Source organism: Cibotium barometz, chromosome 10 (assembly GCF_041138505.1).
Source record: "Cibotium barometz isolate CiBa-2024 chromosome 10, ASM4113850v1, whole genome shotgun sequence".
Taxonomy (NCBI): domain Eukaryota; kingdom Viridiplantae; phylum Streptophyta; class Polypodiopsida; order Cyatheales; family Cibotiaceae; genus Cibotium; species Cibotium barometz.
Genome location: NC_141055.1, coordinates 25,814,920 through 25,834,427, shown reverse-complemented (window position 1 = coordinate 25,834,427; position 19,508 = coordinate 25,814,920). Strand labels below are relative to the sequence as shown.

Below are 19,508 nucleotides of genomic sequence, written 5' to 3'. Positions count from 1 at the left end.
CAATGGCAGTTTCTTTTGCAAAGGCTGAGTATAAGGCAACTTGCTTTGCTGCGTGTGAGTTAGCATGGCTGAGGAGAATCTTGGTTGACGTATGAGTTCAAATTAGGGAGGTTACAGTCTTGTGGTGTGACAATCAGAGCTACATGGCTATCTCCAAGAACCCTATGTTTCATGCTCACACAAAGCACATTGAGAATCAGTATCATTATGTACGGGAGCTAATAGAGGATGAGATAGTGGAGCTAGAGTATTGCTCTATAGAGAATAACTGCACTGACATGTTCACCAAGGTTCTTAAGAAGGACCAGCTCACTCGACATCTTCATTGACTTGGTGTTGGGCCAAAAACCTAGTGGACATTGAGGGGGGGTATTAGTATACATTCAATGCCCGCCTCTCAGTATGTGTCTGACTTTTATGAGTACGTCCTCCATCCAGAGTCTGTCTAGATCACCATATAAGCTCTACTTGAGAGCGCACGAGTGGACAGCACCATCACTTGTACCTCTTTGGTATAATCAAAAATTTTAAATTATCTCCATTGTGTATCTATTGCATTATCTATTGTGCTTTGTCTATTGTGTATCTATCGCATTATCTATTGTGCTTTGTCTATTTTGTATCTATTGCATTATCTATTGTGCTTTGTCTATTGTGTATCTATCGCATTATCTATTGTGCTTTGTCTATTTTGTATCTATTGCATTATCTATTGTGCTTTGTCTTGATATCTCTCTCCATTGTTCCATATTCTTATAAATTGACCTTATCGTGTTGCTTCACTTTTCCTTCACTTATTCTCATCAATATACTTTGAGCGTTGTGCTTCTCTCTATCTCTCCTTGCTTACTGCATCTTTGTGTGTGTGTGTGTGTGTGTGTGTTGCTATATTTTTCTCCACTCTACCATCTTCATTGGTTTGTAATAAAGCATCTTACAATGACATGTATAATGCCCTAATGTGAGGGATTAGATCTATATTTGTGTTACATAGAGGGTGCAGGGGGGTTACTCTCATCATGGTTTGGCATCCCCCACTCTTTTTGCAATGTTAGCCAAATTGTTCTTACTTTGTCATTGATGAAGCATGTATGTCTTCAATAGAATGCTTACCTGATGCAAGACCAAATAACTGGAATGTTAACTCTACAGGCATGAGGGAGATGGGATGGAGAAAGGTGTTTTGTCAAGGTTTTTGTGGATTAGCTATGTTTATACACATGTAAATGTGAATAGCATTTGAGCCATTTACATGCTTGTCTCCATGTGAAAATTCTCGTGTTACATAATTTTCCATTTCTTGTCTCCAAAAGCACACAACACAATCATGTGCAAAGAAGTCTTTTTTTTCACATTTAAGTTTTTTCACCCTCTCTTCCTCTCCTTCTCCCATATCTCTCTCCTTCTCTGCACAATCATGTGTGGAGAAGATTCTTTTTTCCTTATTTAAGCTTTTTCTTCCTCTCCTCCTCTCCTTCTCCCTTATCTCTTTATCTCTCTACGTCTCCGTCTCTTCTCTTTTTAAATTTTTTGTACATTCCTAATGCTCTTTTATCATTATCTTTTCTCTTCAAATTTTGTACTTTTATTTTTCATTTTTTTTTCTAGTTCTCTTTTTGGGTACTCTTTTTGGGTAGTTTTTGCTCTTTCCTAATTTTTGGTAGTTGTTTTATTTTGCTAGTTCTTTTTTTTAAACACAATTATTTATAACTAGAGCAAAAACATATACATTGATTGACTTTTTACAGCGGCCACTCGATTCCTATCACAGATCACTATTAAGTAAGGTGCAAATCTGATCCCACCTCTCCTCTTCTTCCCAAACAAAGGATGGCTGTTTCCCCAAGAAAAGTGATACCCTAGCTACAAGAAGCTAGGAACAAGAAAAGACTTTGTAGTGCATCCTTTAGGAGTCTGCTCTTCCACGAACTCTTTCTTGGGGGACCAAATCTTCACGTCAAGTCTTGTGCCAAGAGGATTCTCCATTAGGGCCATAAAGGTGTAAACCGGTTTCTTCTCCTTCCGATACCATCTTTTGGGTCTTGGGTTCAAACTTTGGCAAACTTTCCTTCACACCTTTCATCTATAGTCTTGCTACATGTTAGAAAGCAGTTAGGTTACCCTATTATGTGCAATCATCTCATCAACAAGAAGTGGCTCAACCTATCCCAAACTTCAAGGCCTGCACTACCTCTACAAAAGAATTGTCATTCATCCTATTTACATAATAAACATACCAACATTGGTGCACACATCTATACATCAACTATACTAGATCCACCCCTACCTATTTTGCTAATTCTATTTATAAGAAAATTTCATTATTAAGAATATGCATTTAAAATAGATGAAAGAAACTACATGGATAGTAAAAGGCATCGAAAGACAGTTGTAATGAACTAAGTGGCCAATAAAAGGCATAAAAAACAACGAGTTTCGAGCCTAGTACAATAATGTAAGTACAGTTTCTCATGTTAGGCACAAAGCTTTCAATTGTGAAATTAAAATGTTTTTCAAAACGAAAGAAGGGTATGTTCACAATTTAAGGAGAAATTATATCACTTCTTTGTTATACTCTTTGTACGATCTTTTTTTCACACATTAATACATTGCACATAACTTTTAAAATGTTAATATTAGTTGATATGAGCTGATAAATTTCCTAATATTCATGCAACCTTTATTTAACATCAATCTCCAAAATTGAACAATTAGTTGATATGAGTTGACAACTTTCTTAATGTACATCTTTTCATGCAAGTGCATTTGACAATCTCCAAAATTGTACAATTAGAGCTCACGATTATTTCTTATAGAGGAAATTATTTTTAATGAATATCTTTACATGGATGTGCATCCTTGAAATGATATTCATTGAAATTTAAAATGTAACAAATTAATCGACTCTAAGAAATGTAACATGCACTTCAATTATAGAACTCGTACTTTTTTGCATGGTATTGTTATAAATCTTTCTAATTAGGGAAATCGTTGTTATTGTAGAATTGATCATCGGTTGTCTCATGACATTCCAACATTCACAAAGAATCATATAGTTATGTGATTTTGAGAGCGTGGAATAATGGATTCTCTCTTCAAGGACTAACTAGCCATGAAAGCAAGAAAAATCCATTGAAACCTTATGTTCCTATTATGAGAATATGTTCTAAGCTCTCTTAAAAATATTATTCTACCCTCTTAGATAATTCGAGGATGCTTGGATTATCTTTGTGTTATGCCAAATCATATTAATATCATGGGTGATGCCATTATAAATATTAATACGTTTGGTATACACTGACGTGTGGTTGGGACCTCCAATGTTTGTTACAGTTGGTTTGTATGGAAGGGTGATTCCTAGGGTAGTTACACTTGGAAAATATGTGTTTGGTGATGGTTTGTATACTCATGAAATATTTGTTTACCAATTTATTGTTGGTTATTTTATAGGTGAAGAGGATTTATAAGATTGAGGAGAATACGCACAATATTATTTGTTGGTGCACATTTTTGTAAACAAGCTTTGTATATACATGTGCTAGCTTGTGCACATTTTGATTTATTTTGGAAAGCTTTGATTTATCAAGCTTAGACTTGAACTTTAATACTTTTGTAAAGTGTGATATGCTTTAACCCTAGCATCACTTTATGGACACTCTATTTTGAGCATAAGAGAGTGCCGTGCAAGTAAAAGCACCTTTTTGTATTTTTGGAGGCTATGGCCTATTTTGGAATGAAAGAATTATGTAAAAATATACTCATGTGTGGGGAAAGGCCACACACATGAGGGGGGATGATTGCACCTAATGTTGAGTCATCATCTTGAGCTAAGTATTTATTTGTTATTTGTTATTTGTTATTTATTCAAATCTTGAATATGTTGAATTTGTGGACTTTGATGAATTAATTGGGTTGAATAATCTATTTTCTTGAAAATTCCTATTTTCTCTATTTTCCTAGAAATGGATCCGTGTCAGTGGTATCAAAGCTATGGGCCTAGGAAGATGGAGGAAAGATTTAAAAGCTTGAAAGCTTAAATCCAAGGTTTCAAGAGTTGTAGGCTTTTAACCAAAGGGCAAAGACCAAAAGACAAAGGAGGTGGTAAACCACTCTGCGTTAACCACCAAACCACCCTTTCTCTTGAAAAGTGGTTTTTCCCAACTCTTAGTCTCTCCATGATTCAACGGGATGGATGAATTGAAGGAGGTTTAAGCCCAATTATCAGATTGCTAAACCACTATTTCTAATGGAAATCTATAATGGATGTGGAAATTCACCTACAAATCAATTTTGTGAAGAAGCGCTAAATTGAGTTTACAGTGGAAGTATTTTTGAATTAAAGAAGGCTAATAAAGTTTAGTAAATTCAAGTTTGTTAAGAGGAAATTGATTTTTTTTCTTTCTCTTTCATCCCTGGGTGGTGACAACGTGAAAAATGGGCGGTATTGTCCTTTTCTTCACAATCGCGCTACATAATAGAAATCAATCGGGGAAGACCACGATTTATTTCTTTTCTTTTTTTAAAGTGTAGGATTTAAGCTTTAACTTTTTTTTTCTTTTTTTTAACCGTAGGCTTTAAACTTTAAAGGCTTTAAAGCTTTTCATAAATATAAGCTTTTAAAAAAAAAAGCTTATAACTTTGAAGGCTCAAAGGATTTGATAAAAGTCTTCACCCAAACCTATATCTTTTAAAGCTCAAAAACCCTTCACAGAAGAAAAGAGGGAGTTCTACGAAAAGGAAAATTTCAGGTATTGTTGAATTTGCGAGAAATTACAGCAAACTTATATCCATCTTTTGAAAAATTGGAAGTCCTCTTTCAACCAAAATTTTGGGCATCATCAAAGGGGATCAAAAATCAAAAGTTTTTGGAGATGTTATCTTTGATTCTGGTTTCTTCAAAACATATCAAGCTTCGACAAGATTTTTGGATACTCAACAAATTTGAAGTAGCGTTAAAAATCTTGCCAAAGTCGACCAAAACTCAAGCTTCTTGCCCTTCCTCAGGATTCATTCAGAATTGGAGTAAAAAGATGGTGCTAAGATCAACCTTTTGACAAACTTCAAACTTGAATTCAACACGGTTCAAGAGCTAAGTTTCTCATTTTTATTTATCTGAACCATAAAATTTTATTTATCTGAACCATAAAATTGCACTTTCTTTATTTATTTATTTGCAATGGCCAATCTACCTGCACAACCCACTATGCAAGAGCAAATTTTTACACTTCAAGAGCAAATTGCAAGTGAGCGTGAACTCTAACGCAAGCTAGAGCGACATGTGAAGCATTCTAAGCACGTAAGCGTAACTCTTTTGACTCTGATGAGGAGAAAAGTGATCATGTTAGGTGCACTATTAAACCTACTTTGCCTGCTCTCAGAGTTCAAGGAAAGATTCACAAATTAGTCGAAAGGCATTCATTTTCTAGAACTAGGATGGCAAGAAAGATGCACGAGTACTTATTACACGGCTCAGTCAATTGGATGATTATTTTTCAGACGAAAAATTCTCAAAAAAAGGACAATATTAAGTGTGCTTGTAATCACTTGATTGAAAGTGTTGCTTCATGGTGGAATGTGATCAACCAAGGTAAACATCAACCTATGACATGGAAGGAGTTCCATAAACTTTTAAAGAAGTAATTTCTACCTTCTCAATACAAGGCTAACGCTCGTCTTCAATGATGGGACACTTTATGCCAAGTCGAGAGAAAGAGAATGTCCAAGCCTACATTGGCAAATTCTGGGACATTTTATTACAAGTTCAAGTGATCGAGAAAGTCAAAGAAAGAGAGCAAAGAACAAAATTCATTGCCGATCTCAAGTCTACTATTAGGACTGATGTCAATATGTTTCATCCTCATAGCCTTAGTTCTGCTATGGATCTTGCTCTAAATTCTAAACGTAAAATGTCTTGATATTCCAAAACGCAAGAAAAGTATTTTACAAAGTCTTCTAAACCATCTTTTCCTTCAAGTAATTTTGATAAAACTAGGATTCACAAGGGTAAAGATGTGGCCAAAGGAGATGCTCGGAAAGACAATAACAACAAACCCTCAAATGGTCAACTGAAGAATCAAGTGTTACGGATGTCACAAGGAAGAACACCTTGTACCAGACTGTCCAAAGAATAAAAAGAACTTTGCACCTATGGCTCGACTCAACGTTATTGAAGAGTATGACGAGGATTCTTTCAAGCAAGAGGGTAATTCAGATCCTGACTATTCAGATAAAGGTGAGATTTTAATTCATGCTTTATTGAGAATTCAAGGGAAAATAAAAGAAAAACCAATTTGTATATTGCATGATAATGGTAGCTCACATGACTTCATTTTTGAAAAGGCATTGACAACACGTAACCTAGATGCACATACTCTAGTTATAAAGTGAAAGCTACATTTCAAGGTACTGAGTACCATTGCACTAAAGAGGTTAAGAATCTAGAATTAGAAATGAATTCACTGAAAGAAAAGAGAACATTTCTAGTTTCTTCTTTGCAAGGTGTTGATGTTATCTTATGAATGCCATGGAGACATGAACATAATCCCCAAATTGATTATGAAACCCATACAATATGGTTACCGAAAGGTGACAAAGAAATTTGTCTTCAATGTCAGACCAAGGGTGACTTAAGTCTACTTTTAACTCACACCCAAGCAAAAATAGCTATAAGAAAAAGGAGAAGATATTTTTTATTCTTGTCAACTAGCTTACTACTCAGGCTGACTCTTAACCAAACCTATCTCGTGATCCTTCCGTTTCTAAGTTCTCTAACTGCTTCTTGGATGACTTACCTCCTAGCTTACTCAAATCTCCTCCAAAAGATCATAAAATTGAAATAATCCCTGGTAGCTCTCCGCCATGTAAAACTCCTTATCGAGCTAACATGCTTCAACAAAAAGAAATTCAGAGATAAGTTGAAGAATTGTTAGAGAAAGAATTGATTAACCCCAGCAGTTCTCCATTTGGTGCTCCAATTCTTCTCTCGTTATATAACAAAGAATGGGACATATTGAATATGTATTAATTATCATACTTTAAACAAGATTACTATCGAGAACCGATATCCAATACCACAAGTGGATGACTTGCTAGATAGGCTCAATGAAGAACAAGTTTTTTGAAAGATTAATCCCAAGTTCGGTTACCCATCAAATTCAAATGGATGAATGGGGATATCTTCAAGACTACTTTTAGAACCCAAACTGGTCATTATGAGTTTTTAGTTATGCCATTTGGTTTGACTAATGCTCTAGCTACTTTTAATAGAATGATGAATAGAATATTTTGTTGCCATATATATAGGCAGTGATGTGTGTGAACACACTTAGGACCGCCAGGGCACTTTTTCCCTCTTTAGGAGGTTTTTTTCCCCGGCTTGTATATACGCCCATCATTCTAGGGCTAACTGATCTTTTGTACATTGACACAATCTAATACATTGTGTGTTGTGTGCATTCTTGCTTCTTCTTCTCCAAGCTTTGTGTGCTTTCCTGCAACCCTAATTCCAACAATTCGTATCAGAGCAGGCATCGGCTCTCCCAGGGCTACACCGCTAGCACCCTCCGACTCACATTCTCCGATTGAGGTGAGCTTTCATGAGCGTTTGTAGGTCCCTATACTTTGCAGATATGCCCGTAGGGCTTTGCGTTCTCAGAAATTGCATCCGAGGTCGTTTCGGGCTCCGTTTTTGCATTACAAGTTCTGCACAGGTGTGTCATTTTGTGCAGAAATTTCGACAGTGCAGTTTTTTTTTGCAAAACAGGCATACGTATTCTATTGTGGACCGTGCTACATAGCACGAGTTATTTTCTGTTCAGTCTTTGCTTCATTACAGGTAGCTTTTGCATCAGTTTCAGTCAGTGGCCATGGCTGATAACAGCAATGATGTATTTCGCATGTTGTCTCTGCTGATGACAAATTGGATGGAGACAGCAACTACCCACTTTGGGCATACATGATGCAGCATGTTTTGGTTGCAAAATATTGTTGCTGCTGTTTTACCCACTGCTAAACAAGCTCGTTGGGATGGTAAAGATGCACAGGCTCATGCCTTGATTGCACTTTCTGTCAAACGTAACATCACCCCACATATTCGTTCAGCTAAAATAGCAAAATAGGCTTGGGATATTCTAGCTGGTTTGTATGCAGGTCGTAACGAGGCAAAAATCTCTTACTTGCGTAAAGAGCTAGAATCGAAGATTATGCAGGAAGATGATGACATGAATGTTTTTCTTGCTAAGATTAAAGATCTCAAGGAACAGTTGATTTCTACAGGTTAGATTATTCCTGATCATTCTCTTGTGCAGACTGTTCTTGATGCTTTACCTGAGTCATATCAGACTTTTGCTTCCACGTGGAGACTTGTTACTGAGGACAGACTTGATGTTGTCAAGTATGATACTTTAGTCAACAAGCTCTTGCAAGAAGTGCAGTCCAGGCAAAACAGGGCTAGGCAGCGTGCAGTTGATCAGGCATTTATTGCTGCCCCCAACAGAGAAAAAGTGGTAAGGCAGCCCTTTCCACTGTTTCTTCTCCTATTAATAGGTCTGCAACTTCTTCTCCTTCCACAAGTAGCAACAATAGGTCTGAGAAGGCTCTTGATAAAGGCAAGAAAAAGATCAGGTGCAACTATTGTAAGGCAACTGATCATGTCATTAAGAATTGCCCTAAGCTAAAGGCTAAAGAGGCAAAGAAGAAAGAGTCAAATGCAGCCACAATAGCAGATGCTTTACAAATGCAGATTCTGCAAATGTTGTGCAGGATACAGGATACACAATGGGCGTTTAGCGTGTATTGCCAGTATGACCCATCTGTACATGATGCATGTTTGGCAGTTTCTGTTGACTCTCATGTATGGTATTTTGACAGTGGTGCTACAAAGCATATTACCTCGCATCGTGATATGTTCACTTGTCTTGATGCTATCTCTAATGGGAATACTGTCACATGTGCCAATAATGCTTCTTACCCAGTGAAGGGCGTTGGTAAAATTATGCTTACTGCTGCAAATGGCAGCGCTTTCACACTTTCAGATGCTTTGTATGTACCAGGGATAAAGAAGAATCTATTGTCTGTCTCTGCGCTTGCTAGACTTGGACTTGTAGTCAAATTTGTGGATGACAGATGTATTGTTCATGATTTGACTTCTGGTGATACGATTATTGCATCTGGCACCTTGTTTTGTGGGCTATATAGGGTCAATTCTTTTGTGGATGTGATGAGATGCAAAACTATGGCATGCTCATTTTGGTCATCTGAACTTTGCTAGTTTGCTGCGTTTACAGAAATTTGATATGGTTGCTTCATTGCCCACTCTTGAGGCACCATTGAAACATGTTTGTGAAGGCTGTATTTTGGGCAAAATGCAACATTCTGCGTTTCCAAAGGATGGTTCTGTGCGGGCCACTCGCAAATTGCAACTTGTACATAGTGATGTATGTGGGCCTATGCAAACTCCGTCATTTGGTAAACACTTGTACTTCGTGACTTTCATTGATGATTACTCAAGGCATGCATGGGTATATCCACTGAAGGCAAAGTCCGAAGTGTTTTTGTGCTTCAAACAGTTTTTGCTTATGGTTGAAAATGTATCCAATTGTACTGTGGGCACCCTCCGTTCTGATCGAGGGGGGGAGTACATGTCTAAAGAGTTTGATGCATTTCTAGCTAGTTGTGGGATAAAGCACCAATGTACAGTGCCGTATACCCCTCAGCAAAATGGTGTTGCTGAGAGAAAAAACAGGTCACTTATGGAGATGGCACGATGTATGGTCAAGAGCCAAGCTTTGCCACATGCGTTTTGGCTTGAAGCTGTCATGTGTGCTGCATATGTACTCAAGAGGTGTCCCACTAAGGCCTTGCAGTCTGTTACTCCATACGAAGCTTGGCATGGTAGGAAGCCTTCTATTGGTCACTTGCGTGTCTTTGGTTGCTTGGCCTATGCTTTAGTGCCTATGCAACAACGTAGAAAATTGGATGATAAGGCTGTCAAATGCATTTTTGTTGGTTACAGTACTGAGAGCAAGGGTTACAGATTGTATCATCCACAGTCGAAGCGTATCTTGATTAGTCGAGATGTTGTTTTTGTGGAAGATGCTGTGTAGCCTTTGTTATCATGTACCAAAGAGACAGGTGTGAGCTCACGGGATATATTTGATACGCTGTTGCCTCTGTTTATTACAGGTGGGAATTTAAATGTAAGTCCTAATGAGGCAAATATTCAGCCTATGTAGATTTCAAACGACATCATAGATCAGCCTATTTCTGATGCAGATTTACAGGATGTAATTTATGAGGATAGGGCTGAAAATGAGCAGGCTAGAAGTATGCCTAAATGGCTGGTGCAAACCTTGCGTGATAGTAAAATTGATGCACCTATTTCTAGTCGTACTCGTTCAGGTTTTCAGCATGCCTCTTATGCATCAAATTGTTTTGCTTTGGTTATGTCTAGTATGTGTGAAGAGGAAGAACCTCTTTCATTTGATGAGGCACAAAAATCAGAAAATTGGTTGGCTGCAATGCAAAGTGAATATGATGCTATAATGAAGAATGGTACATGGTCTTTGTGTGATTTGCCTATTGGTAAAAAGGCCATTGGATGTAAGTGGGTTTTTAAGTTGAAACGAAAGCCAGGTGATGGCAGTGTTGATCGCATAAGGCTAGACTTGTTGCAAAGGGTTATGCTCAAGAAAAGGGCATTGATTTTGATGAGACCTTTGCTCCCACTTGTCGTATGACTACCATTCGTAGCATTTGTGCATTGGCAGCTCATAATGGTTGGAATGTACATCAGTTGGACATAAAGACTGCGTTCTTGAATGGAGATTTGCATGAGGAGGTGTATGTATCGCAGCCTCGTGGTTTTGTTCAAAAAGGGCAGGAAAACAAAGTGTGCAGGTTAAAAAAGGCTTTGTATGGTTTAAAGCAAGCTCCACAAGCTTGGTATGAAAAGATACATGCATATTTGACTGCACATGGTTTTCAGAATAGTCCAACAGAAAGCACTTTGTATGTTAAATGTGTGGATGATGTACATCTAATCATTGCTCTCTATGTCGATGACATGCTGCTCACAGGACCAAATGAGAGTCATATTGCTAATTTTAAGGCTGATTTGAATGCCTCTTTTGAGATGTCAGATTTGGGGCATTTGCATCATTATGTGGGGATACAATTTAAGAAGTGTGATGGAGGTATTGCTTTGTGTCAGACAAAGTATATTGAGACATTGTTGCGGAGATATGGCCTTGAAAACTGCAAGCATATTGCTACTCCAATGGAGACAGGTTTAAAGTTGAGTCTTCATGATGCTGGAGATCACTTTGATGTCACACTCTATCAGACAGCTGTTGGTTGCCTCATTTATGTATGCATTACGAGGCCGGACATTCAGTTTGTAGTCTCACAGGTGAGCAGGTTTATGCATAGCCTAGGGTCTCAGCATTGGACGGCAGTTAAATGCATCTTTCGCTACTTGAGTGGCACCATACATCTTGGGTTGTTTGATCCCAAGGGGGGATTGTTGCCGCCAAATTTACATGCTCGGACTCAGATTAGGCTGGTTGCTATGACACAAGAGTGTCCACAAGTGGTTTTTGTTTCATGCTCGGTAGCTCATGCATATCTTGGTTGAGTAAGAAGCAACCTACTGTGGCCACTTCTAGTTGTGAAGCTGAGTACAGGGCAGCTTTCACAGCTACGGTTGAGTGTGTGTGGCTCAGATGGCTTATGGTGTGGCTGACTTGGGTGTTGGACAGGAGTCTGCCACCTCTATCTACACTGACAGTCAGAGCGCATTGGCAGTTGTGAGAAACCCAGTTTTTCATGCTCGCACAAAGCACATTGAGGTGCATTATCACTATGTCAGGGAGAGACTCTCAGCAGGAGAGATCAGCTTGGCCTATGTGCCAACACAGGACAACCTCGTCGATCTTTTCACAAAGGCGCTTCCTCGTGAGAAGTTTGAAGCTTTCCGCAAAGCTTTGGGCTTGCTCCCCTTTGTGGACTGATCTACTTCGGGCATGGCACTTCCCTATACATGAGTGCCAGCTCTCGTTCTCACACCATCACTCCCAGGGGAGATTTGTTGCCATATATATAGGCAGTGATGTGTGTGAACACACTTAGGATCGCCGGGGCACTTTTTTCCTCTTTAGGAGTTTTTTTCCCCCGGCTTGTATATACGCCCATCATTCTAGGGCTAACTGATCTTTTGTACATTGGCACAATCTAATACATTGTGTGTTGTGTGCATTCTTACTTCTTCTTCTCCAAGCTTTGTGTGCTTTCCTGCAACCCTAATTCCAACATATTTTTGAAACATTAAAATTTTGTTGTAGTGTTTTTTGATGATATCTTGGTTTATCAGTAAAAATAGTCGTCAAGCGCATGAACAACATTTAGAAAAAGTGTTCTCACTTCTTCAAGAGAATCAGGTTTATGTCAATTTTGAAAAGAGAAAATCCTTTCAAGAGGAAATTGAATACGTAGGGCATATTGTTTTTGTTAATGGTATTCAAGTAGACCCCAAAAAGATCAAAAATATTGCTAGTTAGCCTAGACCATGTGATAGTCACAAACTCTTATCTTTTCTTGGATTGTGTAGCTACTATAAACACCCCATTAGATAATTTGGGAAAAATCTCATTCCCATTTTCAGAATGGGATTAGGGTGAATCTATCCAAGATTTTCGCAAAACCCCCTCGCAAAACCCCCTCATGTGACATATCAGTGGTGGAAAGATATCTAAGTAAAATCTAAATCTATAATCTTTGACAAATTTGGAGTTAATATGCTCAAGATATGGCCAAAACTATATTGAAAAGTTGATTCCCAAAGTGTGATATTTTTTTCAAATTATGTAATATTATTTTTATAGAAAATTCATTAGAAATTTTGCATATATTGCACATCCTTTAACCGAACTCCTTAAGAAAGCTAGACATTTTGATTAGACTAGTAGACATGACCATTCCTTCTCTGAGGAGCTTAAGAAAGCATTAACTCATGCACCAATTCTTACACTACCAGATTTGATCATTCTTTGTTGTAGTCATCATTGATGCAAGTAGATATGGTTTTGGTACCGTTCTCATGCAAGATGGACATTTCATTGTTTATGAAAGTTGTAAGCTTAAACCAACAGAAAGAAATTATAGTACATATGATAAGGAATTAGCTACTATTGTACATGCTTTAAGACTTTGGAAACATTATTTAATGGGATCTAAATTTTTAATCAAGACAGACCAACAAAGCATTCGTCATTTGATGACCCAACCATTGATTTTTTACTGACATATCAAATGGAATTCTTTTATCTAAAGTTTCTAACCCATGATTTAATATCAACTAGGAAAAGAAAATATTGTGGCATATACTTTAAGTAGATGTCCTAGTGTTCACAACATTTCTGAGCTAAGTATTTTATTCATTATTTGTTATTTGTTATTTATTCAAATCTTGAATATGTTGAATTTGTGGACTTTGATGAGTTAATTGAGTTAAATAATCTATTTTGTTACAAGTTCCTATTTTCCTAGAAATGGATCTGTGTCCGTTCCTTTTTGGACATTTGTAGATGAAGTGAGGATACAAGCTTTTATCAATCTAGCTTAATTTTATTGTGACCAACATGTAGTACAGGCAATCTTAAACTTCACATTTGTGTCACAAACTCCAAACAATCAATTTTTGTTGGGAGATACTTCTCTTGCTTGATGCTTGGCATTTGACAAAGACCTAATGTGTTGGTGCTTAAGCAAAAGAGATGATTTCTGCACAATTCCATTGTTCATCAAAAGTACAAGACCAATGGCAAAGTATCCTCACAAGAAACTAGGTTATGTGTGCCAAGTCAACACAGCGTGGACTTGATCATCACATTGGGAGAGCATGAAGATGAGTTTTACTTACAACACACATACATGCATGTATGTGGTAGATCTCGTATACCATTTTGGCCTTTTGTAGATGATCTCTCTCTCTCTCTCTCTCTCTCTCTCTCTCTCTCTCTCGTAAGTGATGAGAAGAATTGCAACTTGTTGCTATCATGGACTTCTTGATAATAATATTAATTTTTTATATTTTTCTTGTGTGGCATGTGTCATGGTTTGTAGTACATCATGTGTCACACGTCATAGGTTGTGCATTCATTGCTGCAACCAACGTGTGACATGTATCATGAAAACATAGACACATCTTTAGTCCTTGATGCCTCTACATAAAGAAAGAAACCCAGAATGATAACACATACGTACCTTCCCCTATGCTCCCTTGTGAGATCCACCTCCGCCTATCTCTACATGTGAAAATGCATGCAACCTGTGTGATGAAGCAAGGAGTTGTTCCATGGTAATTCTCAAGACATATGTAATAAAGAGACCCCTAAGCATCATGCCATCACAATAACCCAGATGACAGAGTGGCCTCTTCTAGATGGGAGCATATGGGTTGAAATCATATGATGTAAAACAATGTTTCACTCCTTTTAGCCAATATAAAGACGCATGCACCTACACACAAGAAAACAACTTCCAGCACTGATCAAGACTTGTCATCTAAGAGCAAACGTAAAGCCATCAATGTTAAGTAATGCTAGGGAAACCCTTTATTCTTTTCTTAAAAACCAAGCCATGGAATTACAGTCCTGTTTTCATTAAAACCAGATAAATACATGCTATGAAGGATAATCGAGATTGCTTTACCAAATTTTCAAATTGAAAAGCTAACTTATTACATCCTCCGGCAGGCATTTGTAGGGCCGGTACATCATCCTCCCTAGGCAAGGAGATACCCATAACCTGAAGAGGAACACCTGTCCTAGAGAAAACTAGAACTTCCCATTCATCTTATTAGAATCCTAGCAAGAGATGCCTATGATGAAACTCAAAATACATTACATCTTTGCATATACCAAGTCAAAGTCTGGTAAGTAGGAAATACGATCCTGTAAAATACATAATTATGTAATGCCAGACGAACCTTAACTGTCACCAGAGCTAAGATTTTCTTTCCTAATTGGTCTGTATGTAAATGTTACAAACTTAGCGATGTAGCCGTCTTCTCGCAAGTTCAGCAGCTCTTTTTGGGATGTACACTTTGTAATTTACCTGAAAAGGAAAGAAGCATGAGAAGAAGACAAAAAGACAGCCACGCAAGCTTTTACTTATGACCAATCTTAATGCCCCTCAGAGAAAAGATGGCCAAGAAGCTTGTAAAGTACTAATAATATGAAAATGCACACAATCATCACCTGCACCAATTCTCCCCCTCGCATGACCGACATGGTTTTCTGCTGAAAAGAGGTGCTGTCATCTTGTCTACCTGTAGCTAGTTCAGGCTTGGGAACATGCTCTGAGTTTTTTCGCCCATGCTCTGGCAACAACTCTGGTTTTTCATTGATTGATGTCATAGTAGTACTGGCTTTCTGTGCACACGCCTCTTCCACTTCACCCACAATTATCTCCCTGGCAACAGGGGCAGCTGTTTGCAATCCTTTGAGTTCATGATGTTCCACTGTATCATTTATCCTTTTGAACTCTTGCTCTGATTTTAAAGGTAGTTCATGCTGCAAATCAATGCTTTCGGAATGCTGAACTACATCCTTCGGGGTCACACCTGCAAGCTCTGCTTGCATGTCCGTAGAAATAGCTCCCTTGAGTAAACTATTAAACGGCGTGAATTTATGTTCCTTTTTGGAAGCATCTACACTTGCACACAAATCTCCTTTTTCAGTGCTCTCTCTCTCATACATTACTTCATCTTCTTCTACTAATGGATTAGAATTCCCATTAGAAGGTTCGACTGTATCGCTACTTATTTCCCCTTCCTCCATACTAGAATTAGAATGGCATACCCGTAAGCCACCTTCCATAGGGCTTTTGTACTGTATGGGTAAAACAGCATTGCTTGCAAGGGGACAGCAATGCTCATATATGGTTGGATCTGCATCACTCAATGCAGACAAGCGGATGGTCCCCTCACCATCTACCTCAGCGAGAGCTCGTTGGTTTTCCCCTGCAATGACCGTATCAGTGTTAGGCTGTCCATTGCTTGCATCTCTGAAATACGAAGCGGAGTTGGAGCTCGCTTTATGCTCATCCATTTTGCAAGTAGTGTCTTGATGTCTCGTGAAATATGCCAAGGCCTTCTGGCGCAGCTTGACTTCCAACCCCTTCTCTTTTTTTGCTTCCAACCCCTTCTCTTGCTCAACAGTCCTTGATATTGTGGCATTGTGCCCATCTTTTCTTGTGGACTCACTGTGCTGCACTTTTACCTCAACGTTGATGGCTCCTACAGAGGTGTCCTTCCACTGCACTGCTAACTCATGCCTGGATTTGATAGTGCTTTCCTGTTGCAACACTTCTCTTTTGTCTACCTTAGGAAGCCTGAATGTGGGGTCATATAGCCTTTCATAGTTTCCTCTACCGTAATTCTTGCCTAAATCCTCATTGTCTGCTATATACCTTTTTCTTGTGTGTTCCCCAAGTCTGTCATTGCTGTGCCTGTGGCTACGGTGTTGCTGACTAAGCCTTGTAAAGCTAGTGCTGCTACTACTGTCTGAATTCACACTATCTGAGCTCCTATGATTCTTCCATCTACTACCCCTTTCTGTTTTCTTCTGCTTGGCATATGATTTGGAGCTATGGCGATGGTGATCTTTGCCATTGTGCCTCTTTCTTGATGCATCCTCCTTATGTTCTCGCTTCCGTTTATGTTCTCGTTTTTCTCTTCTGCTAGTACTATACACCTCATTTTCACCTTTGTTTATTTTCTCGGTGCGCTGGAGATCAGCCGACAACATCTCAGAAGTTCCTCTCTTATCAGCAACCTGAGGAGTGGGAAACTACTTGTTAGGGTAAGGATAGAGCAATGACCTCCCATCTGGTTTCACCCACTCACACAGATGGGCTTTATTCTCCACTATGATGAAGACACTCTCTGGTCATCAAGGTGCTCTTCAACCCCTCCCCGCCCCCCTTAACCCACCAAAAAGGATGATTAATATACCCTAAATGATCTGTTATCAAAAGATCTTTTAAAAAATAGAAACCCTAAATTCCGAACCCCCTTCTTCTCTTTCCCAGATAATGGTTTTGTCAACACCGACAAAACAAACCACCCATTAAAACTGTATGTTTTAATCAAACCTTGCAAAAAGAAATACAATTAAATCAGAAAACAATCACAAGCCATCCAAGCCTGTGCAGGGGTATGCTAGAAAGCAAGAAATTAATTACAGCCAGAAAGGTTGGGAGTTTTTATTTATTTATTTTAACGCACCCGGGAGTGTGACCTTCTGCGCCCCATTGTCCTTCAGAGACGAGATCGAACAGACGCCATGGGATTCATATACACACAAGAAAAACAAAACGCGAATAGAAAAAGCAAAAGCACCCAATGCATTACACCTTTGTGCCTCGTGTCTTTTTTGTTTTTCGAGCCAGGTCTGTGAGACTCGAGCTGAGAAACGCTTTTGTCATTAGCTTCGCCGCCTCGGTCGTGAGGACGGTTTCGTTACTTCCTTAATGTGCCTCGTGTCCGGACACACCGCAATTGCTCGGGAATCTTTCTTTGCGTATTTTTGGTCCACAAGGACATTATGAGGTGTGGGGGTCAATTGCTCGGGAATCTTTCTTTGCGTATTTTTGGTCCACAAGGACATTATGAGGTGTGGGGGTTTGGTATCTGTTTTTTTTTCTCGTTATAATTTAAACATAATTTACTCTCACATTAAATATGCATGTGCTTGTTTTGTCTCATTGAAGCAATGTATTAAAAGCATCATTATTTTATTAAATTCCTTTGCAAAAGAACAAAATTGTCGTAACGGGTTCTCAAATCCAAAATGGCCATCAAGGTTTCACGGTTTCTTTTTTTTTGGATCTTTTGTGCTCGTGTGCATGTGTGCGTCCTAGCTACCATCAAACAGCTAGTAGCATTTGAACCTAGCACCTCTTGCATGGGACTTCAATACCTTACCACTAGGCTGTATTTGGTTTCTTTTTAGGTTTCACGGTTTCACCCTAACTACTCCATTAATTAAGAAACTTAGTAGGAAGGACACTAATTACAATTGAAAATGTGTAATTACAACATGTAGTGTTATTTGAATGGATGATAAAATATTCACCATGTCAGTTTTTTCATGTGCTTGGACATAACGAACCTTGTGGTTAGAGACCAACCAAACAGTTTATATAAGAGTGCAAAACTGGGTCACTGGGCTATACAATTGGGTTTGTGGCTCATTTGTAAGGGAGTTTGTGTGTGGAACTCTACCTTGTGGTTAGCTCGCTAGTCGTGCTAGTGGTAATAATCATGAGAACTAGGGGTGCGTGGTATGCGACATGCATGCCTTGAGGGTGCGGACTTGCCAAGGTTGTGTTGGTCTCTAGCTCAAACCCCTTTATGTTCTCTTGTTAGCGTGTACATGTGTTGATAGGATGTACGTGATTGCTTTGGCTTGGGCGTGCTCTGATTGTGAGTAATCAAACTTTCTTGTATCGCCTCTTTGTATATAGCCTTCAACACAAGAGTTTGTGTCTAGCCATCAAGTTCCCTTTATAAAAGCACGAGAGGAAGTCTAGCTTTGTGCAATGCTACAAATGAGTGGAAGAAATTGATATAAACACCGATGCAAACACCACCAGGGTTTTTGCTCCATCATTTGATTCTAAAGTGAAGATAATTAGCACCAATTATCCTCTATGAAATCTTAGGATAATTAGCACCGATTATCCTCTATGAAATCTTAGGATAGAGGCAATGGTCATCCTACGAGATGTTGGTCCTTGTTATTAATGCTAACAAAATCCCAAAGTCAATAGTAGTACTAGCAAATACATAAGAATCGTGAACCTTGAGAATCGAGTTTAGATAGAGAAGATGTTGGAGGCAGATGCACCCAAAAAAATCTTTAAAGTGTGGCGGAGAAGTAGTAATCACAAGATTCAAGAATAAACATGACTAGATAGTAGATACCAAGCTCACATTGACACCTAAAGGCATGGATTGCTAGTACATTAGGTGTTGGAAAAGAATTTACTCAATGCTCCACCCTCATGTTGTTTCTGCGAGAGTGACGGATGTGCTCTATTTTGTAAGGCCCCCTTTATGTTGCGTAGCCATTGTGGTGAGCACCCGAGCACCCGCCCATTAGCTCCTAGTTTAGACACTGGATGGTGGCCAAGTGTACCTAGATGGTTAGGAGATGACTTATGTAGACTTGGCATACCGTCAGCTCCCAGAGTTTAGACATTAGCTGGTGGCCAAGTATAGCAAGAAAGTGACCTGGAAGCGTAATTCCCATGCTATAAGAATATTGAACTAGGATGGATAATGCCCAAGTGACCTGTAAGGGTAATTCCCAGGTTACAATGGTTATGTTTATGATGTTTTCTTCTGTTAACTATATGTTGTAATGGATATAAGTAGACCAAGCAAACAAGCTAATATAGATTGTAATACTTGAATTATGAAATTTTTAAGAGGTGGATGCGTCTGT

At 38.6% G+C, this 19,508-nt stretch overlaps 1 protein-coding gene across 2 annotated transcripts; it reads right to left on the bottom strand.

Moving 5' to 3' along the window:
• Positions 1 to 14,697: 14,697 nt before the first annotated feature.
• Positions 14,698 to 17,514, bottom strand: LOC147634708 (uncharacterized). 2 transcript variants are annotated; one of them, XM_086803854.1, is made up of 3 exons: positions 17,413 to 17,514; positions 15,255 to 16,832; positions 14,698 to 15,111 (listed from the first exon to the last, which is right to left on the bottom strand). In XM_086803854.1, exons 1-3 carry the CDS (start codon positions 17,482 to 17,484, stop codon positions 15,046 to 15,048), a joined length of 1,716 nt encoding a protein of 571 aa, XP_086659980.1. In that variant the 5' UTR covers positions 17,485 to 17,514; the 3' UTR covers positions 14,698 to 15,045. The 2 variants fall into 2 exon arrangements, with proteins under 2 accessions (XP_086659980.1, XP_086659981.1); XM_086803855.1 differs by having other exon boundaries at positions 17,285 to 17,505.
• Between the last annotated feature and the right edge of the window lie 1,994 nt (positions 17,515 to 19,508).

Excerpts from the sequence above, each read along its gene's own strand:
- LOC147634708 (XM_086803854.1), bottom strand. The coding sequence starts at position 17,484 with ATGACAAAAGCGTTTCTCAGCTCGAGTCTCACAGACCTGGCTCGAAAA. Across the intron at positions 16,833-17,412 it reads AAAAGACACGAGGCACAAAG|GTTGCTGATAAGAGAGGAAC; the intron begins GTGTAATGCATT and ends CCCACTCCTCAG. Across the intron at positions 15,112-15,254 it reads GAGGGGGAGAATTGGTGCAG|GTAAATTACAAAGTGTACAT; the intron begins GTGATGATTGTG and ends TTTCCTTTTCAG.